At 41.4% G+C, this 23407-nt stretch overlaps 1 protein-coding gene across 4 annotated transcripts in view; it reads left to right on the top strand.

Moving 5' to 3' along the window:
* The window catches only part of lingo2b (leucine rich repeat and Ig domain containing 2b), a 38457-nt gene extending 15414 nt beyond the window's left edge, over positions 1–23043 (top strand). Inside the window, exons 1-2 of one of the 4 annotated variants that reach the window (XM_084914669.1) lie at positions 17691–17942; positions 19655–23043. In XM_084914669.1, coding sequence (XP_084770795.1) covers positions 19698–21566 — 1869 coding nt within the window. In that variant the 5' untranslated portion in view covers positions 17691–17942; positions 19655–19697 and the 3' untranslated portion in view covers positions 21567–23043. The other 3 variants (XM_084914668.1, XM_084914670.1, XM_084914667.1) reach the window with 3 other exon arrangements.
* The last annotated feature ends 364 nt before the right edge of the window (positions 23044–23407 follow it).

Genomic DNA, 23407 nt, shown 5'->3' with positions numbered 1-23407 from the left:
TTATGTTTTGCTAAATACTGTGACTTACCTGCCTTTCTGTAAAATAACACTGTGAACCCCTCGGTTTTGTAACACCTAAATAAAATGAATAAATCCCACATAAAATCCAGGTGTTCAGAGAAAAACTGTATATGGTGTCATATTGTTGACATAATGAGTAAATGCTCTACCAGCTGGAATGAAATGACACTCATTTCTCGCCACTGTGGAGCTGAGAGTTTTGAATCGAAGCATAAGTAATGGCACGTTTTCATTTCAGCCTTATAAAGCTGTCAGCTTCTCTTTAACTCATTATTATTGCTTAAACCATGTGTTCCCTGAAACTCATTGCCCATACAAATGTAGCTACCTTATTACTCATTATTATTTCCTTTTACCTTGTATCTTCCCCAAAATATCTCTTTGTTTGCTGTGCTTCACACTTTAGACCGTTTTTTCTTTATATGATTTCATTACAAGTCTTTTTAATCATCAAAAATACATTTTATTGCAATTTAAAGATAATTTGCGTTCACTGGTAGTAACCCAAATAGCATTCACAGTAGTTGCCCTGTACCGTGCCTGAGTACAATTATCACCACTCCCCACTGGCCTGCACACACACTGAGCTTAACGATCCAAGCCCAAAATATGGCTCAGTTTGTGTTAGCATCTCAGCTCTCCTCTCTCACTGTCTCTTTGTTTTGTGCTGTTGCAGGGCACAGTGTTCTTCATGGGGGTTTCCTTTAGAAAGCATTGAAATACTGTCCTTTCATATGCCTCGCTGATTTATTAATTACTCAACACAGCATTTTCACAGTCACAGTTGACATTGAGGATGCATTGGAGTTTCATGCTTGGGTGCAGTTAGCGGTCGTACTGTATGCATGTCGCCCCGGACATGTGCTGTACAACAGAAGGGTGCACCAGTTAGCGCTGTCACCCTAAAGCAAGAATGTTGCATGTATGTCTCCCTGCTAGTCTTTGGAGTATCACCCACAGATACACATGTCAAGTTAATGAGTGATTTCACAGTATATTAACATGAATGGTTTTCTCTCTCTCTATTTGGCCTGTGATTGACTGACAACCTGTCCACAGTGCACTAAACCTTTCACCTTGTGACAATTAGGATAGGCCCCGCCCTCCCTGTGACCCTGAATCCATCCATTCGTCCATCATCCATCTGTTCATCATCAATATGCTGATTCCAAGATCAAAACTCCAAGAAAATTTCAGATGTTGTAGGTAGCAGATCCATCTCTCCATTCTTTGGAGGCACAGTTTTTTCAGTAATTCACTATGGGAGTCATTAAAGGCAGAATAATTGCTGGAATATTTTACTTAAGAAGTTCTGGTGCTTCCGTTACATTTTCCTCAAGTCGCAGGTCTCACAAGAGAACAGTAAGCAGGCGCTCTGAGACATATGCAGAGTTGTACAGTATCTCATTAATCTGTTGTAAAGCACATTAAGGGAATTCTTTTGTAACACAGTATTGTAATTTCCTTTTTAGTTGTACCAGTTGCTGCTTTGTATTTCATGGTTTAAGCAGGTGACTTGTCTATGAGACAGAAAAGCCCTTCAGTTGTCTTTAACAGGAATATCAAATGAAGCTAAATTTCCTTTCATAGGGAAGAAAGGTTAGTATCATTTCTCCTTCTAAAAATAGAAGGTCTTTGCGTGAGGCTGCCTCATTCTCATCTGCATGCTAGCTCTTGCCAAACCCACACATGACCTGTTGATCTACAGAAGGCGAGAGAAAACGAATCAAGCTGTTTGCTCCTGATTGCTCTCTAAAACGTAAAAATACTGTTTCTGTGAATGACAAAAGTCGCTTTAATGTTTCCGGCCACTTATCAGCCTTAATGGATCACTGAAGCGGAAGAGAACTATCAGGGTGCACTCTGGTTGCATGTGCTAAGTGCACTCAACATTTCTGCACTGATTTGCCATTCTTGGATAATAATTTGCAAAACTACTTCTCTCTAGTACTTTTGACACAAAGTAATCAATACTCAGTTCTGTTGGCTTCTCATATAAGGCCAAGGACAGTCTGATTTTTGTCTTGGGGTGTTTTAGAGAAATAAACAGAAGTGTTTATATGTATCCAGTACCGATGGCTAATAGTTATGCCACCTGATATCCAAATATTTCCAATATTTTTTTTGATGAACTTTTATTACTTAAACCTGAGTTATAGTACTGCATATTTTATATTTTGGTCTTATTATAAAAGGTCAAACTAAATTTTGGCATGAGGAAGACTTTGTCTGAGTTTGGGGATTTTATTTTTGCTTCGGTGATCTGCCTCCTTGAGAAGTCTACGTGGACATAAGTTTACTTGTAAAGTGCACTCAAAAGCATTTTGGCTCATAATATAAGTCTAGTCTATATGGCTCTACTTAATAAAGCCATAAGACATTGTGTCTTTTCTTGAGTTACAACTGAAAGCTGTACACAGACACTGAAAGAGACTCTCTGACAGAAACATGGCCACGGTCACTGATAATTGAAGTTGTTTTCATGTTTCTGGGTCTTTCAGTGTTTTGTAGACTCATGATTTGTTCCTTTGGATTTAAGAGATGTTTTATGGTCAAGTTCTTTATTTCTGCACTAAGAATCCAAGGAACACTGCACGCCCATATGGTTTCAACTAGAAGGTTGAGTGTAGGTCTGCTCTTTAGCATAACCTGCTTGATTGTCCTTTTTGACTCTAATTAAAAACATAATTTAAAAAATAAGCATCAGGCTACATTTAGTAAAACATGAAAACTTATTAGAAAAATGTTTGCTGAGGTCAGAGATCAAGAGAACCAAAGGGTTGTTTTCCAATAGAAATCTTTTCAGTAGTCGCCCCCTTCTGGTGATTAGATACAATGCAGATTTTAGGCGCCCCTGCACTGGCTTCACTTTGCAGACCTGGAGGCTGTGTTTATATTTTATTTGCAGTCTATGTGTATAACTAGCAGGCACTTACAGTCCCAGTTGTTGCACAATGACAAACTTCATAACATACTGTCCAAACCTGTTATCCCTTCATCTTTTTGCCTAAAACAACCTGATCTAAATTCAGGCCTAGAAAATTAAAAAGTAGACACTGAGTTGTGTCTGAGTTAGTTTGAGCAGCTGCGACTATTTATTCTGTTCCTTTTAGTTCCATTGATAGAAAATAGATAAGGTGCTAAGGGATGTGTGCCATCTGTAGTCCTCCATCCTGTGTAAAACATGGGCTTTGCTATAGAGGCCACTTTGTCTGCAGCTTTTTATATTGATTTTCTGGCATATACTTGCTTTTTCTGAATCGTGCAATTTGTAAGACTGCTAATGCTGAGACCGCTGAGCTCATGCAAACACCCAGAGTCCACCGAGGGACAGAAATGCGTGGCTTCAAGCTAAAAGATTTTCTCTGCATCTGTCTCAGCTGTATGGTCTTTTTTTACTAGCTTCCCAAGTGCTTTTTGGAATACCAGTCGTTTAAATGAGTACATGAATGAAACACTGTTTAAACATAAAATAGAAGCTCTGTCCAAGCACTCTCTGCCTTCAAGTCAGTATGAAGTCTAGCCACTGCATAGCAGTGGAAAATTTCCCTTCCCGCTTAGTAACAAGTCTTTCAAGTGGATATGAGACTTTGTGCAGTGTTTTTGGAATATTCATGCATGTGAATGTGTGCTAGCGAACATTTATGTGGCCCAAGCCTGCTCCATTCCCCAAGGAGTTCACATTTTCCAGTCTCTAGCTATGTTTGCAGGCAGCCAATTATGCGGCAGGTGTAATATTGTGTGAAAGCATCCAGTGAGCTCACACAAACAATAATTTGATGCTCTTACATTAAGTCTGCGGATCCGCTGTAAACAAATCACAGGAGAAGAGCTTCTCTTTCTGTCACAGGCAGCCTCGGGCTTCTGTCACTGTTGTGGTAAAAATCCACAAATAGTGCACAGCAGGAACGGTTTCACCTAAAGGAGAGACTGAAAGCAGGTAATCTTCTCGTGCTACTGCTAGCCAGTGTTAACTGTCGAACTGCAATTCTGAGGAGCCTGAATTAATGAGAAATCCATGCAGATTTCTAATAGGGCTGTAATTATTAGATAATTAGTCATTCGTGTCAAGTTCAAATGAATATCTGCATTTTGTTCTGTTGGTAGGATAAATCCAATTTAAAAGATGTCACTGTTGGCACAGAAAAGATGTCGTTTGTTGTTTGTCTCTATTTTCTGAAATTTTAAATGCACATCTATATAGCCATCTGTTGGTCCAGCCATACCTTTTCTTCTTCTTGGCTGAGCAGGAAGTTCCAGATGGAGTTATTCCCTGCCCCACTTTCCAGTTACTCCTGAGTGGTCCTGACACATTTGCAGGTCAGATTAGATATATATGACATCTACAGCAAGTTCGCGCTCTGCCCCAGGTTGCCTCCCAGGACCTGAAGAAGATGTCAAAGAGGCATTTTAATTGGATGCCTGAAGCACTTCAGCTCCCCCAGTCCCCACCAAATGTCCAAACAAGCATCTCTGGCCATCCTACAAAGGAAACTCAACTGTTTGGTCTCATTCTTCTGGTTATTACCCAGAACATGTGGCCATAGGTGTGGGTTGGAATGAAAATCAACTGGTTAAACCAAAGCTTTGTCCTCAGGCTCTGCCTTCTCTGCACCACAGCGGTCCAGTTCAACGCTCAGATTACTCAATCCGCCCATTTCATGCTCCACCTCTGCATCACTCGTGAAACCAGAGATCCTTAGATACTTAAACTTATTCACTTGGAGTAGTGACTCTCATTCAGCAGGTGAAAACCACTGTGAAAACAACGGCCTCAGACTTTGAGGCGCTGACTCTTTTCTAGACTGCTTCACAGGTTCAAACTACCCCACTCCGAGGTCAAGGTCATACTCAGATGACACCAGCACAACCATGTGATCTACAAAAAGCAGTTGGAAGCTATGCCATGAAATGACCACAAAAAGGTACCAGAGTTTGGAGAACTTTGAAAAAAGAAACTAGTTTACTCAGTCAAAGGTCTGCTAGCTCACCTGAGTGCTAACGCCCATGCTGTCAATTACCCATTCCTACTAAATGCCCGTGAAGGCTAAAATTGTCCATGCACAGCGCAGTGGCACACTCTGTCAGAGGGTTTGACGAAAATGACTCTTTCCCTTTCACTCCAATGTCACCTTGGCTGTCACACTGACTTGAATACGTTTAGAGCAGGAGTGAATTCTCTGGAGTGGCAGTGGAGATTGCTAATCCGTCAGACTGATTTGGTGACAGGCAAAAGTGCTAATCCTCCCATGTTATTCAATGCCAGTGAGGACTGCCTAATCCCTCACAGAGGGTCTGATGTAAAAAGAGATGACGCTAACTAAACGGCTCTCTAGGAAAATGATCGTAAGGTCTGGGAGCAAGTTCATGCTTCCGGTACTCACTGATATCAACACAGCCAATATTTACTGCTGCTCTGTGTATTTTGTCTAAGTATCGTTTGGATCCAAGCCAGAAGCGTATTAACGTCCTGACAGACAGCCTGTTTCTCAGGTGAAAAGAAATCATCTGAAGCATCGCTGGGATCAAAATCCTGCGAGAGCAGCTTTTCCAGAGTAACTGATTCACATTTAGGCTAATAGCATAACAAATACTGTGAACATGTGATCACCAAAAATCCACATTTCACCCTTTGCCGTGTAAACAGCAGTTAATGAAAAGGATGCTGCTGCGGCGTGTTCCTCTCTAACACTCACAGCCTAAATACAAACTGATCCGAAACCAGTGAGAACATGCTGCAGCTTGGCACTAAACGTCCGCATGAGTTCAAACATCTGTCGGATAAACTAGCTTTTCAGCATTCGGGCTTTCATCTGATTTGTGTTATTAATAATTGCTAACAGGCAAAATTACTTCCTAGATATGAGGAGCTGAACACAGAGAAAATACCAGGTCCCATGCTGACATAGTTTGTAAGTGGAAGAGACATTCCAGGGAAGGAGGGGAGTGTAAGTTCCAAGACAAAAAAAAAGAGGGATGAGAGCAAATTATAATCACAAACCCTCTGGCAGTGAAATGAAAATGAGGCTTTTTTTTAAAGCTATATTAATTATACAGCTGGCAGGAATGTCTTGCTTTGGCTTTAGATACCAAGTGTAAATACAGATGCTATTAGCTGAAATTATGTATTCCTTAACATATACTAAAGAAAATTGGGTATGCAGTCACTTAGAGGGACTGTGCTTACTGGAAAGGAAAACTTTCCAGTATTCCCACATCTTTGTATCTGAAAAACCTGCCCTTTAAAAAAAATGCAACAGTTAATCATATTTTTTTTAGCAGTCTAATGCAACTATATCTTTGTCAGCTGCCGATCTTTATTCGCAAAGACTGAAGACTGAATCTGCGAGTGAATTAATCTTTGAGACCAGCCACAGAAAAAGTAAGAATGTTTTTAAGTGTAGTGCGTGCAGGTGGGGACAGACCAAATCAAAGGAGCATGCCGACTTTGGAAAATTAGCTTTTTCTCTAAGAGGTATGTTAGAAAATCGATTCAGCTGTTGTGTAAAAATAATAAATACGAAGCTCTTAGCCTTTTGAAAGCCTCCCAGGATTTGGGGGTTTTATCTTTTCTGGCTAAAATTTGAGATTTGAAATAGAAAGGCCATCCATCCATCTATCCATCCACCGTGGGTTCATGGCTACAGCCGCTGAAGCAGAGACCCTCAGACCCCCCTCTCCCCACGCACCTGGGGGAAACAGAGGTGTTCCCCAGACACCGTGAGACATAATATCTCCAGTGTGTCCTGGGTCTTCCCAGGGGTCTTCCCCCGTGGGAATATGCCTGAAAAAAGTCATCTAGGAGGTGTCCAAGAGACATCTCACTCTGAACCCATCCTGAATGGACAAACACCTCATCCTATCTGTAAGGGAGAGCCCAGTCACACTTCAGAGGAAGCTCATTCCTGCCACTTTTATCCGTGAACTTACTCGACACTGCCCACAGCTCGTGGCCACAGATAAGGTGGGAATGTGTATCGACCAGTGAAACGACAGCTCCTCTTTTCTCCACAACAAACCTGTGCAACATCCTCATTACTGCAATCGCTGTATGAAGATCCCACGGTACTTGATCAGCTGACTTGTGGCCTTGATGGAGACCTTGGCGGTGTAGTCCCTGGCTGCATATACTGTTAAATAATCTTGCATATTTAATTTAAAGTGAGCCTTATGAGGAAGTGCATGCAGATTCATGTGTACATTATTAGACACAGGATGGCTGTTTCTCCTTGTTTCAAGCCTTTATGCTAAGCTAATAGTTCAACTTCATTCAAAGATTTGATTTTCAGATATTCAGCAAATATTCTTGGAACTGTGAAACATGGTAAGAATTACTTTTATAAACCGACACTTTACCAATTCCACAGTGAACAATGAAGGATGAGCTGAATTTAAATGGGCTGCTTCATTAGCATGCAGGCTTCAGTTTTGAAAGCTTTAGTGAACACAACAGAGACAAGGTGCAGCTTACTTCTTAAGGTAAATAAAAATGCCTTATTAAAGAGATGCCTTGCTGTTTTCAAATGAAAGAACTTTCCATTGTTCTCATTTCCTCTGAAATCCAAAGAAGCATCTGTTGAATCTTAAATTCAGCGACCGACTTGAATCAATACTTGGGATCGATACGGGCACCATATAATTGCAACAGGCCCCTACTAGGACAGTACAAATGCCTCCCATGAGTTTTGTGGCAAACATAAAGATGTTGACAACAAGAGACCATCTAACAACGATGGGCTCTTTTCCCCTCGTTATTTTTAGAGGTAAGCGATATGTGTAAGGTAAAACTTGACCTTTTAAAGTAGCAGCACCTCTCTGACGTAGTGGTTTAGTGTCATCTGGAATGAAAAGGATTGTCGATTTTCTCTGATTGAATAAAACCTGGAACTATATGTGATTCTTTTTAAATATGGTTGCTGGGATTGCACACAAGTTTAACAGAAGAAAATCCGAACCTCTACCCCAGCAGCAATAAGCCTCCATGCAAATGTGCCAAAACCTATCAGTAATATAGTCGTGAAACACATTACACAGGACTTGTTTGCAGGAGATAAGATGATTAGAATAGAGAGCAAAACATTCTGGTGTAATATGTTAAGACAAATCTTGTTTCTGTGAATGAGGAAGGCCCCTATGAACCAGCAGTGGTATACGTCTACCATGAAAAATGGATGAGTTCTACCTCCCAAGACTAAAATTAGACAGAAACCTAATATGGTGAGTGTCCTTCAAGTAACACTCGGATTTATAAGCAACAAGGAAAGAGAGTGAGAGGGTGAGAAAAATCTACTAGTCTACAAAACTCTTGCCAGGATAGGCAGGAGACAATAATGCCGGTGGACACGGCGTGGAAAATCAGATCATTATTTTGTTGGAAACCTAAGCAGCCATTGAAATGAAGCAATGAGATATTTGAAGCAATCACTTCTCACAGTATGATTACTGTCCTTCTGCGACGGAGGTAGAATATAAAATGGCTAGAGACTAACGCACAGACCAGTATGAATATTGATGTTACAGTACTATCAGTTTCAGAATTGAGTGTCTGTTTTGAAAAAGGAGATTTTAAACTGAATCACTTGGAAAGCAGCTAATGGATTGCCTACTTAACTATTTCATTATTTCAGGAAGGACCTTAATGGACTATTTGATCTTTTAGCATATGAGAGAAATCTTTGAGAATCAGTAGATATAACTACTTGTGAATGACTCATATTTAAAAGAGCAAGCTTAAGGGCTCGCTCATTTATCAAGTAAAGCTCTTCCATGTATCTGACATGTTTGACTGTACATTAGAAGGCTGAAAATGAATCGTTTTCAAAAGCAGAATGGAACTGCTTTCTGTCAGACACGTCTGCTATACCAGATTGTTGTGTTATAGTTTTACTTAGATATGACAAGAGTATGAAAAGTTATTATTTGGGACATTATGCAAATGGTCTGCTACTTATGTAGCGCTGTTCTACTTCAAATCCTCTTTAGGCATTTACACAAGCATCTTTTTGTGCATCTAAGTGCTTTTCTTCTAAACACCAGTGGATGCATTGGGTCCAACTCGGGGTTCAATATCTTGCCTATAAGGATACTTTAACATGCATACTAGAGAAGACACCAACATTTCCATTTGTAGCGACCTCTCTACCTCCTGAACCGCAGCTGCCTGATTGCTCAGTGATCAATTTTTAAGTATATTTTGCAACGGAAGCCTTCAGCCTTAGTCCGACCGGCCTAGAGACCAGTTGTGATCCCCTTGGCAACCACTTGCAATCAAAGCAAGGAGGTTTTTCATGCAGCAACTTTGCGACCAATTTCACTTAGCTGGCGACCACCGGCAGGGGAATACATCGTTCCATATGGATGGATGTCTGCTGGATGCTGTTTCTAGGTTTGTGTCCCTGAAGCCTTGGCTAATGATCACTGTTCCTCTCAGTCATAAATTTCATTTCTATTTCATGCAGATTATTCTTCTGCCAGAACAAATAATAACAGAACAGAAATCTGTGAGATAATTTATTGGCCACTTGGGGGCAGTGCAACCAGCTGAAAAATAATAAAATAATACAATTGAATTGTAAATTACTGTCCCATTTAGAGTTAAGATCCCTTATTACTACCTTATGAATGACAAGTAACCTGTTAAAACTTGTTCGATTTGGGTAAGAGAAGAAAGCAGACTGAATCCAGGTAGGTGGCAAAAAATAGTGATCTTTATTTACACACTTGCGCAGAGTGTGGGAAGAAACTTGCAACAACAATCTTCCTCGAGCAGACCGCTCCCCATCCTTATATTACCCTGATGACATCACAGTTAGATCTTACTGGAAATGATAACAGTTCCCCACACTCAAAAAGTTCTCCTTATATAGACATCCGATGCTACTTTAGAGACAAACAAGTGTGTGATATGTTGTGCAATTTTGTGAGACTGTGTGTCCAACCGAGAGACTGTCCTGAGACGACCTCCCTGTTCTTAATACGTGTGTGTGTGAACGTGCGTGTTTTACATGACTCTCTATGTGCATGTTGGTGTAGGCCTGAATATGTGTGTAAGTGAATGTAGAAGGCCCTACTGGACCCACAGCTTCGAGAGGGGTGAATACAATGATATGGATACCATTTGCAACAGCTTAAGCAGATAGAAAGAATGATAGAGAACAACAATAGACTAATTAAAGTGATGATAATATGCATGCATTAATATTTTGCTCAGATTACCATAGATATAATTCAGAGATTATTCTGTCAACAGATTCGACAATGATGAATGATTGATCAATGATAGTTCTGATTATAAATTGTCACCATAAGAATACAAAATAAAATATCTCTTGTCCACAAACCTCATTTGTGACATTTGGTTTCAAAATATCAAAATTAAGGTAGCAAAAGTGCTAAGATCCAGGCTTCACAAGGGGATTTTAATTAGCAATAGGTGAGGTCACAGTGACTACATCCATCTCCTTTATATATAACCAATGACAGCGAAAGCTTTTAAAGATACAGCAAAAATACTGCAAAAAGCCTTTGGACCTTTATGACTAGCCTTTATCGGATAGTTGCTAACATTGTCTGCCTTGCATGATGAATAGGTAGCACAAACCTTTTCCTTATTTCCTTTTTTTTTTTTTTTTTTTACCATAATGCCAAAAAAAAAGTAAAACAGAGAGGACGATGGCGACTAAATCACTGAATTTAATTATTTCATGTGAATGATGAAAATCAAAAGGACTCTTAAATGATCTTAATAAGACAAAAGCAACATTCATACAATGCTACATACACTTTTACATAAAAGTGACTTTCCAAGGATTAGACTGAAACGTAAATTTGATATATTTTCAAGAAGAAGCATATCTGAAAGTTGCTGTGCTCTATGAAATGTCATCTAAAGAATATTGTATAAAGAGGCAGTATGGGAATCCGTTGTCCATCCACAGTTTATAAAAACCACAGCTCTTCCTTCAGTATTTGTCAGAATTTAATCAAATTTGCACGTAACAAGAATTCAGTTTTGACTAACATTTTACAAACAGGGTTTTTGTGTGTCATAGATGGCACATCAGCCGGCGGAGGAACACAATGCTCACATTATTCATGTCCACAGCATGGACGCTGTGTTACAGCACATTACTGTTTGCATTTAGTCGCACTTCTAAAAGCTGTTGTGCAAAGGCACCGCACACTCCCTCTCTCTGTCTATCAGTATGAGCAAACACTCACTAAGTATTAACTGGACTGTTCTAAATCCAGAGACTGTGGGGTAAAGCAACATCCCTCGTGAGCCTGCAGTACAGCAGACGCACAACAAGCCACATGGTGGAAGACAGGATACGCTGGTGATGGCTCAACAAGCCACAGCTTCAGAGGAAACGTGGCCAGTGGTGCAGAAAGAAGCTGTTTAATTGGCAGAGTTTGGATGCACGGGCTCTAATTAGCCGAGAAGAACACAGTTCAACTTCCGAATCCTAACAGCACCCTGAAAGCTCTGCTGACATTTTGCACTCTGCAGGGTGGTCAGTGGGTGTGCAGAGTGACACAATTCCCAGAATAGAAAATGCATTTGGCTTGTTAGTATTTGTGGTGAATACACAGCGAATTATCATTAAATCGAGCTCCGGCTGCACCGAAGGCAGAAAGCATCAGTAATGCCTTTCTGCTGCTTTTGCTAAATCTCAGCTGTCCTCTAGCTCCCCTGTTTCTTTCTTTGTCTAATGGCATTAGTAGAATATGCAGTCCTAATATTTTGTTAATTCACTGTGTCACAGCATAGTTGCTTGTTGAATCATCATCACCGTTTGCACGCACATTTGTTTGTGCATCAGATATGCACAAAAACGATGACTGGTTCAATGACATGTCCTCTCGGGTCAATTATCATGCAGAGTATGTTTCCGCTGATAATAATCGCCTACATGTGAACTCTCCCATGTGAAATAATTCCATTATTCATGCCACTCATACATCTGGAAATGAGCAAAGCAGAACATTTTATTATTTAAGCGAGAAAGCAAAAGGATGAATAGAAGCGCCTAGTTTTTATGACTCTGGTGATCCAAAGTGACAAATGAAAACTTGAAAGAAATGCAAGCTTTTTATAATGCAAAAGCAAGAGTAAAATCTGCATTAAACCCCTTTGCAGGGGTTGTAGAGGGAAGAAAATGATAATGGCTTATTTCCAAGGAGCTGGCTGCAAAATAATTGCAGCCATGTAAATGAATTCAACAACAGACTCACGTTTGCGAGCCTGTGGGAGGAGGAGAGAGGATTTATAGTGAAGATTATTATGCACCGTAATCACAAAAACAACACATGCCTTTAATGTTATATAGCTACCTCTAGCCACACATATTGGCTTAACTGTGCAAACATCATTACCTCAAAGTTGCAGTCCTGCAAATGCTGCTTTTCAGGCATTGATTTATTGCACACCTGAGGGCAAAAAGAAACGTGATGGACACGCTGTGTCAATAAAATGCATTATTAATCCACAGATAGTTTTTCGGCCACAGATATTGTATAAAATAAAATGTTTTGGTACGGTCCAATTAAGTCCCTCCCAGTGTAAATTGCGTTTGCTCTGCTCCTGTCAAAGGCCGCAGATTTGGTAAGTGGTGCGATAATGAACAGGGATTTAATGGTGCTCATCTTGACAGATGAGCCCACAGATTAAAATCAACATGTGCGCTGAACATTGCCTGAGTATTACTGAGATCTCCTGGAAGAGCTGCAATCAGTTTCTCCAGCTTCACGCAGTAAAAAGTACATTAGAAGTCACGGTCAGCTCAGGAAAACAAGGGTTTTTATCTAATCTTGTAAGTGTGACTCTCCTTCACTTCTTCATGCATTTCTGCTTGATGTTCTTCTCCCCTCTCTCTCTCTCTTTTTTACCCTCTTCTTTCTTTCTCTCTCCGTCTCACAGTGACTCATGCATCACCCTACAGCTCCTTTTCGGCTGTCAGATTTTCTACAGTTTCACTGTGACTCTAATCCAATTCAGAACCAAATCCCAAAACGTTCAACCCTGTAGGCTCCCCTTCTCAATGACCCGCCTTACTATTACAATTTACCCAGAATTCTATGGGCTTTTGTATATTTTGCATCTTGAACGTGACAGGGTTGGCTCCAACTCTTTCTAAAAATATTGTAAAGCTCAAAGTGAGAAGCTGCATCTATGGTACTGTATGTGTGCCACTATATGTCAGCCTGGGTCAGGCTTGTCAGAGCCACAGATTTAAATAGGCCACTCGCAGTGTTGAGTCATATGTCAGTGATGTGCAGATTACTTCGACGCAGTAAATGCTTTCATATTATAGTTCTGGTCTCATTATGATTATAACAGAGGATAATAATCATCCCTTTAACCCTTTACATGCTGGAGGCTTCTGCACCGTGATGTGGCTGTCTCTCTTATTAAAAGTAACCAGTAGCCCATTCAGTGAGGAGGCGGTCAGGTACAGCTGTGAGTCCAATGAACGTTCCATTGTTTATTTTTTCTCTTAAAAATAAATCACATTTAGCACAGTTACAGCTGAGCATTCGTAGAATAAGTTCTGTGTCATCATGTTTAGTGACTCATTGTTATAAGACTATTTTTAACTCTCAAATGTATAATTAGGAATTTGTTGCTGTCGTTTTCCATCAGGATTATTGGATTTCAAAATTTGGTAGAATTTTTTGAGTTGCTGAATTTTCATTAAATGTTTTCACAGTTTAAATATTCAGATTAACATCTGCGTGTACTTTAAAGCGAAAGTGCTTTCTTTCATTTTTCGTTCAATTCGTCCATAGTATTAAGTTAGTGTAGCTTAAAAGTTATGAGTTGGAAAATACTCCTTTTTCTCTTTTCCTTTTAAAAAAACGCAGGCTCGGTGTTACATTTGTCTATCACATCCTGCACTCTTCACTGTGGCGAGCTTAAAGTTCACTTTGCACCTCCATCCATCCATCTAACCATTATCTGAGTTCAGATCACAGACACAGCAGTGAACGCAGACACACCCAGACCGCCCTCTCCTCGAGCACCTCCTCCTCCAGCTCACCCAAGTCAGCCAAGAGACCCAATCTCTCCTATTTTTCTCCATAGTGTTTCTTATCTATCGGGACCAAGTTGTTACTGGCTGTATTTGGGAAAATGCAGAGTTTAGAGTTAATGCACCAAATCCACTAACATTATTATTATTTATCCAGCCAATAAAAATTAAATACCAACAGTTCATTCTATGTATGGTCTGCACAAATCCAGATTGATATATCTGACTCTTCAGTAACCTGGCTAGATTCTTCCATGTGTGTGTGTGTGTGTGTGTGTGTGTGTGTGTGTGTGTGTGTGTGTGTGTGTGCGCGCGTGTGTGCATGTGTGTGTGTTTATTAAGCCCATAAAGGAACAAGAAAAACTTTTCACACAAGCTGGGTGGTTTTTTTAATTGCTTAAAAAAGCTTTAACACAGATAATGAAACACTGAACTTTTATTCAGCAGTATCGGCCGTATAAATCCACCTGCGTAGTTAAACAACCGTCGTGTCCAGTTTACACTGTTGTTAGCAGGCTACTGCTCTTTTGAATGATGCCTCCAGCCAGAAATTTCAACACTCCAACACCTGCAAATTCTAAACATGATCATCTTTTGCATCAGTATCAATATCTTTCGTTCCCTCGTCCCTGAGACACTGGCTCAGGGCAATGGGAAGAAGTAATAATCATCTGTGGGCTCTACTAAAGACCTGTTTTATATTATACATAAATATTCTTCACTGTTAATATAAACATATTGGTGCTGTTTTAAAAGGTCATGAGCTCACGTTTTTAAATGTGCTGTTAGATGTTTAATAACTGGCAACCGAGTACAAATGTGTCCCTTTCAGTCTTGTTTGTATTTTCTCGGAGCACGTTTCTTCTTTTATTCCTCTGACTCTTTAACATGTTGGAAATGGGTTTTCTTTCCCCATCTGCTTTTCACTCCCTCCACCACCTGTCATCGCCTGGAAGTCTGAAAAGCTTTTTGCTGGGAACACAGAGCCTTCATCACAACAAGCTAGTTAATCTCTGGTTAATTCGCACCAGGTGCTACTCAGTATAGAACAAGGTTGTTGCTGCAGAAAACACCATTGTTTCAGCAAAGGCCTCACTTATTTTGTTTAATTATGCCACAATGTTAAAAAGATGTGGGGTACAGTTACAGTTATTTTTCTAAGAACTTTATCTGTGTGTCTTGGGTAAGTAAGTAAGCAAACTTAATTTAGCATTTTACAATATGTCTAAAAAACCATTGATGTTTTTAATGGTTAAAGGAGTCTGCAGAAGCAGTGCTATATCACAGTTGAAGTCCCACTAGAAATTGGTGTGGTGATCTGAGTGGCTGTGGAGTTACTCTGATAGAAGAAGCTTCCGTGACACAGAGGGCTTCGAATGTGATCTGGAGGAGGATAATGCAATTAACCAGTGAATGCTCTCTTGCAGTTTCACTTAAAAACAGTTACAGTGTCAAAGGTGATAAGAAACAAATCCACTGGTAAATTGTTTTCTTGTGTTTGTGTACGCAGTAGGGACTATAAGCTCACAGACCACTTCATTAGTTACAGCTTGCTAGGAGCAGTTTGGACCCCATACAGTCATCAGAGCTTCCTTAATTCTTTGCGACACAGATTCATGAACAAGGTGCTGGAAACATTACAGATTTTGGTCCCTATTGACGTGGTAGTACCGCACAGTTGCTGCAGATCTGTTAGCCGCATTATCCTGCTGGAAGGACTGGTACACTGTGGGATGCACATAGTTAGCAAAAATATTCAGGGAGGCTCTGCTGTTAAATGAGACTTATTTGGTACTAAGTGGCCGAAAATGTGCCAAGAAAAAAATCCCCCACACCACCATCAGCTTGAACCTTCGATACAGGGCAGCTGGATCCACGCTTTCATGCCATTTATGCCAAATTCTGACCTCCAATTCAAATGTTGCAGTAAAAATCCAAACTCGGCAGACCAGGACACACTTTTTAAGTTTTGTGTTGTCCTGTTTTAATAACCTCATATAAATTGTAGTCTGAGTTTCCAGCTTCCAGTGTGGTCTTCCGCTACAGTGGCCCATCTGCGTCAAGGTTGGACATGTTGTGTGTTCACAGATGCTCTTCTGCAAATCTTGGTTGTAACATGGTTATCTGAGTTACTGTTGCTTTCTTGCTGCCATGCAGTTGACTGATTGGATATTTGCATTCACAAGCAGCTGAATATATGCTATATGTAACGCAGAAGTCGGCCTGTGTATATTGGCAATGTTTCAGAGTTCAGAGTATGAATTTTTAATGCAATGATCAATAGTCAGATCACTAAATGGATTTTGTATTTAAAGACTTCCACATTTTATCAAAGTATTTTCTGATCACTAAGTACATCCTCATCCATCTGCAGGCACTTCAGAGATTCACACACTTTGCCAGACATAACCAGACAATGAATAATGAGTGAGACTGATAATGACCACAGTCCTGTGATTTTTTTTAAACCCTTGTTTACCAGGATGTGAAACTCTTTTGTGAGAGTGCCCTGAGCTAAGAGAGGAACCATCACTACCACCATCTACTCACACATACTTTTCAGTCACAACTTTTTCAATAGCCAAACAAAGTTTATGCTTGGTTTAAAAAACAACTTTTAATCAAGTTAAAAGTTAAAAATGATGAAAGTTTAATTTAACTTTTGTTTACTACTATTTACCATTTTGCAATGATGGTTATTAGAAAGTGTGATCATTCTTATCAGTTATCCATTCAGCTATTCTGTGGAGATAAACTAGAACGGTGAGCTGCAGAGTGGTGTTGGGTATGTGTGGGGACATCAAACAGACTGCTGGTCTTTAGAAGAATCAAAGCTACATCAGTTTTCAAGGTTATGCGCTTGCACAAATGTTGAAATAGTATTTTAATCCAAGGACATGATTTGGAGTCTTGTGGGAATCACCTTTATTGCACAAGTGCCCGCATGGGAACCTGGACAGATTTTGATTCATGAAGCAATATAGTAACTGTACAGTTTTTTTCCACAATTTCTGCTTTAAAATGCATAAAATTTTCCTCTGAATCATTTTTTTTAAAACCTTTTCTAACTGTGGAGAAATGAAAGCGTAAAACAACAGCCAGTTTACTCCTGATACAAGCTTTAATAACTGACGAGATGGTGCCGAACTCTCAGAGCAGAGCCGTGGCATGACACACGACTCATCAGCACATCAGCAGGCCAGTTCCCCACTGCAGCAAAAGACAAGTGGACTGTAATTATTAAACAGAGAAGCAGGGAGGAAGAGAAGCTGGCGGGTAAGGGCAGACTGATAAATACACAAAGAAAGAAGCAGGCATGTGGAAGGATAATAAGGTAGAGAGACATAGATAGTTACCTGAGCACCAGATGGATGGGCAACAAGACAGGCCGACAAATAGCGAGGTGCTCGGAATGACAGCTTGGAAACACCTTAAAGTGAGCTTGGCTCTACCAGCGGACCTGAATTTCTACCCATACATTCAAATAGTTTGTTGTCTCAATATGAAAACTAAATGAATATGGAAAAACATCACCCCCCGCCCTTACTCTATACCTTTCCTCTCCTTCCTTTTTTCATTAATTTGATTGGCAGACAACACAGAGCGGATGGGAGTAAGGGTTTGTAGTTGCTGTGGCAACGGCCTGCTCTTTGTTAAAGGCTACATTCCTGGCATCTGATGTGTCTGCGCCGCGATCGATAAAAACCCAGCCTGCAGGGACTGATGAACGGACTGGGGCTTTTGCCAGGCAGGACCGCGGAGAGAAAAGGAGTTAGGTGGAAGATGTGTGAACAGGAGGATACAGAGATAAAACAGCAATAGAAAGAAAAGGGGAAAGAAAGGCAGAGATATGGAGGTGCGAGCGGTGCGGCTGATGAGCTGAGCGGTGGGGTGAGTGCTGTAAGAAAGAGGATGAGTGAGTGTGCATGGCTCCTTCTGCCTCATCTCAGCTATTTTCTGAACGTCACTCACTTCACTATCAAAGTAAGGTACGTGTCTGTCTGTGTGCTCATCATCTGCTTACCTTGGCAGGATTTTGCTTTGCGAGCTCTGCAAGCAGTCGAAAAGCTTTTCTAAAGGCGCCTTTCATATTTCTCCCATTTTTCCTTGCCTTTATCACAGAGCATTCAAATTTCCACCACTCACAGATGTGCCTTACGTTTTGCACACCTAATTGGCAAAGATAGCCATGAGCAGAATGCAAATACTACTGGTAATGAGGCAATTATGGTCAGCCTCTCTGTCTACATAGCCATCTGTCAATTCAACAACCTGTGGCTGCTCACTGGTGGTTTTTTCTGTCAAAGTCTATGTCTTTCCGAGCCATGGAGAGATTCGGCTCTTAGAGATAACATTTTACTGTTGAACTCTGCATCCGTCTCCTCATTACCCTGCTGTTATCTATGCTTCCTTTCCAGCCCTGCCTTTGCAGGAATGGAAATTAAGAGCCACATTTCGCAGGGCAAATGAATAAAAATGCGTATTTAAATTCACTAAAGCAGCCTCTGAAAATGATTAGTGTGTAATCACCTCACCCATGTGGAAAAAAAAACTTGTGCAAGTGGCCACTTTTGCATTTGTCTTCTTAAACATAATTGAAAGAATTTGGTTTGAATTAACTCAAAATGATTTAACTGGAAACAGTTGCATGTACTGTTATGCAAAACAGCAAATGTGGCCACGGTAAACACCTTTTGTATAATCACGAGCTGAGAATAAATCACGTGCACGGTGAAACATGCACAGTGGCTGCAGAGGTGTTAGTCTACTGCGCTGCAAAAATAAAAATGTATTTTTCGAAATACAATAAGTATTGCTGGGTTATTTAAGCAGTACAAAGTGCAATACAAATGCATACACCATAACGAAAAAATGATAAGCACAGAAAAGAAAGAAGAGAAAGCATGTGAAACTGCCATTTGTCACAACATCTTAGTGAAAATTATAGAAACACATGTTCAGTGCAATATTTAACAATAAGTGAGTTGACTCAATATGTCGATCGCTAAATAAAGAGTTGTATATAATATATACTTCCATTCATTGTGTTGGGGTTACATGTGCTGGCAAAACTCTGTAGATTTAATTATAGCAGCAAGCACATGCTGTCATTTCATTTTCTGTTTAGTCTGGTTTTAGTTTGAGCTCCTGCCACATGTTCCACTTCCTAACCCACCCCCTCAGACACGCACGCTGCAAAACCAACTCACACACATGCAGCAACAACAAATCCACATGGGCATTCAGCCTCAGTGGACTCTAACGAGGGACATTTCTCGCCATCGGGCTGAAACATCTTCCATCCTCGTAAAACATCTCCAGTTAGCCTGCAACCTTTTGTGCTAACACAGTGATGAACGTTCACATTTTTCTGCGGCTGATATTTCTATTTCTTGCTGTGTCTCACCCTGCTGGGAGTTTAATTCCCTCATATCCACCTCGCCAGGAAAAGGGACAGTTCATTAAAGGAGAACAGAGTTGGCAGCTTAAGTAGACATAAAGTGTAAAAGGTTGTAAAAGGTTGAAAAATGCACGAAGGCGGAGGAGGGGGTGCAGCCTGAGTGGAAGTGTAATTTAACACATTTCTTGTTCATGTCTTGCAGAGCTTGTTCGTGATGGTGCTCTGTATGCACAAGAAGCTGTGCCATGAAAGAGGGCATCGTGGGTAAAAGAGACATGCGACACCCAGCATCGCACCACTGCCACCTCTTTCTGGGCGGGGCCTTGCTGCTTCTCCTGGCCAGCTCGGTTCTGAGCTGCCCCGCCCGATGTGATTGCTCTGCTCCAAGCAAATCGGTCAGTTGCCACCGCAAGCGCCTCCTCACCATCCCTGAAGGCATCCCCATTGAGACACGTGTCCTAGACCTCAGTAAGAACAAGCTGCGCGTCATCACGCCGGACAACTTCTCTTCATTCCAGCAACTAGAAGACCTGGATCTCAGCGACAACCTCATCAGTGCGGTCGAGCCTGGTTCATTTCGTTCTCAGCTTGCTCTCCGCTCGCTCAACTTCCGCAGTAACCTTCTCCAACTGGTTCCTGTCGGTGTTCTGTCGGGCCTGACCAACCTCACCCGCCTTGATCTCAGCCACAACAGACTGGTGGTTCTTCTGGATCATGCCTTTCAAGATCTGCGTAGGTTGACATCACTGGAGGTGGGCGATAACGAGCTGGTTTTCATCTCTCAGCGGGCCTTTACTGGATTACTCGGACTTCAAAGCCTGACACTGGAACGTTCCAATTTGACGGTCGTACCTAGTGACGCTCTGGCACATCTGCACAGCCTGGTCGAGCTGCGCATGCGCTACCTGAGCATTAGTTTTCTTAAGCCTTTCTCTTTTAAGAGGTTATCTCGTCTCCGCCATTTAGAAATTGATTTCTGGCCCTGGCTGGACACACTGCCTCCCCTCTCGCTGCATGGCCTCAACCTCACAACATTGTTCATAACCAACACTAACCTGACTGCCTTCCCAGGCACAGCACTGCACAACCTACCCTACCTCACGCATCTCAACCTGTCCTACTGCCGCATCCAGCACATCCACCAGGGAGATCTGGGCCAACTCCCACACTTGCTGGAGCTCCGCCTCCAAGGGGCTCAGCTGGTTTCTATAGAGCCCTTTGCTTTTGCGGGCCTCAAATCTTTACAACTACTGGATGTGTCAGAGAACCGACTGGACTCTCTGGAGAAGGGAGTGTTCGCCTCTCTAGACAGCTTGAAGAGGCTTTGTTTGGGTGGAAACCCGTTAGTGTGCGACTGCAGATTGCTTTGGCTGCTCAACAGCCACAAGCCCCCTTCTCTGCAGATTTTGGATGTCCAGCCCAAGTGCAGTGCACCTCAGAACCTCATAGGGCAAACTCTCCAGGACCTCAAGGAGCCTCTGGTGTCCAAGTACATGACCTGCACCAAGCCACGGATTGGACCCAACACCACACAGCTGCTGATGGCTGACGAAGGCCAGCCTGCCCGTCTGAGCTGCATGGCAGAGGGAGCCCCACAGCCGTCTGTGGTCTGGATTACACCTCACAGACGCTATATCACAGCCAAAAGCCGTGGTAGGGTGGAGGTCCAACCAGATGGTACCCTTGAGATCAAGACAGCAGAGCTGCATGACCACGGGGTGTATAGGTGTATTGCCAGTAACCCCGCTGGCAATGCTAGCCTTTCGGCCTCTTTAGCTGTGAAGAGTCTGAGCATTGGGGATAGATCTCACTATAGCAACAGGAGCACAAATAATCTGACAGACTCCAACAGCACATCGGGGAATGGGACTGCACTGTACAACATGACAGACACATTAGACATTAAGACTATCATTATATCTACAGCCATGGGCTGCCTGTCCTTCCTAGGTGTGGTCATCTTCTGCTTCCTGTTTCTGTTTGCCTGGAGCCGAGGGAAAGGACGCCATAAGAGCAACTTTGATATGGAGTATGTCCCTCGCAAATCCAACGGAGCTTCAGCAGAGGCGACGGAAACAAGTGGCCCACGAAGGGTCAACATGAAAATGATCTGAAAACAACGCAGACTGGCACACACCATAATGGTGTTAACAGCACAGTGCACACATATCAGTTAGGGAAAAAAAAGTTTTTTTTCTATAACACAGTGGATTTGTGACAAATGAAAGTCATGTACATTTATAGTGGGTGTCGATATGACGGTGACGTTGTGACAAAGTGGACATGTGACCATAAAAGTGATATATGAAACCGTGGACGTGTTTATATGAAATAATGTTCTCATACAGTACACTGAATATAATACTATAACCAACATATCAATATGGGAGTGATATAGTGTTGCACTAGGCATGTGATTCAGTGGTGATGTGATGAGTAATGATGTTGTCGACTCACCGTGACATCAAGGTGAAGGAGGGAGCCGCCGGGAGTGACAGGGGACGTCTTTGCGTGGCAGTAGAGCTATCATCGCTGCAACATGTCAGGACTAAATTGTCTAATACCCATCTTAGCTGCAGTGTGAAAGGTGTGTGTTGTGTTCATGTGTGCGTGCGTGCTTGTATGTGCGCGTGCATCTGTGTGCGCATGTTGCATTCGTGTGTTTCTTTGTGCATGTGCACGCATTGCCTTTCTTGTTGGGTGGAACAATTAAAGCGAATGATGGGGTCCAAAGCATTTTTCCAGGCCTTTTTCTTCTCGTTCGGTCATTGTAACGACACCAACGCCACTGTTGAGTAAAACAGAGGATTATATATGTTTGTATGCAAAATGACAATTAATATATTCAAAAGAGATGCTGCATAGCTACATTATGAAAAGGGGTCATTGTCCTCCTTGGAATGACTTCAACACTGGATAGTTTTTTCTAAACTTACAGAAATGTAGTTATAATGTGAGGCCAGAGCTTTGTCTTTCCCTTGGAGCTCACTTCCCAGAAAAACAAGACGCTTTTCCTGACAAACAGCAGTGGACAATTCTGTTATTGCTCTGGAAAGGCTTCTAGCCATAGAAATGGCACGTTAAACCCATTTTATAACATAATAAATCATTGGAGATTTTTCTGCCAGACAAATCCCCTGATATGATATAAAAGCTAGACACAATGGCAAAGATTTACTGGCCAGTGCCCTCTTTGGGACAAGACACAGTTGAGCTTCGCAGATTTATGGGTTGAATTCCCCTTCCTCTCGCATTTTTCTTTGAGCGCATCACTTCAAGCTAGCGTGTCGGGATGCTTCCCAGGGGGTACCAAAAGGTCCTGGGTATTTAATAGATGGAAATTTTAAAGTTGTAGTGGATCTTGTACTGTTTAAGGGGGGTTTTCCGTTGTTGTTGAAATTGTTCTAAATGTTTCGAGAAAACAAAAAAAAAGTGACTCAATTAAGGGCAATTCTTTGTAATGCAGAGGTTGTGGGTGTTAACTTGTGTGATCCTGTTGTGATAAAATGTTCAAGGTTGTATAATTGTTTTCATATGACAAATTTATGGGTATATTTTCAAAAGGAAATAAATCTTAATCATACCCCTAAATCTGGAGTTGCTGTCTATGATATCACTTCTTCATAAGCAAGTAGGCATGATTTTATATGACTTAATTAATGTGATTTTTACTTATTTTATTAGTTTAATATTATAGGAACAGTGTGGCTGATATGTCATGGTGTCAAACATGCACATTTATGAGCTATTCTGGCTCAATTAATTGCACTCTAACATCAGGAATACCACACAGTGCTCAGCATGGTGGCGGTTTTTCAAAGTTAAAACATGCCGCTTTAATATGCTATAGTTCAGTGCTATTTATCACATCTGTAGTCAAGCTAGCTGCAGTTGGTAAACCACTTGGGTTTTGATAGTTAACACAAGTATCCATAGCCCCAGGGATCCCTATGGT

The sequence above is a fragment of the Perissodus microlepis genome, chromosome 19 (assembly GCF_051167445.1).
Source record: "Perissodus microlepis isolate ML-2025 ecotype Zambia chromosome 19, ASM5116744v1, whole genome shotgun sequence".
Lineage (NCBI taxonomy): Eukaryota > Metazoa > Chordata > Actinopteri > Cichliformes > Cichlidae > Perissodus > Perissodus microlepis.
Note: the sequence above shows the minus strand (reverse complement) of the source record. Positions and strands in the feature narration are given on the sequence as shown.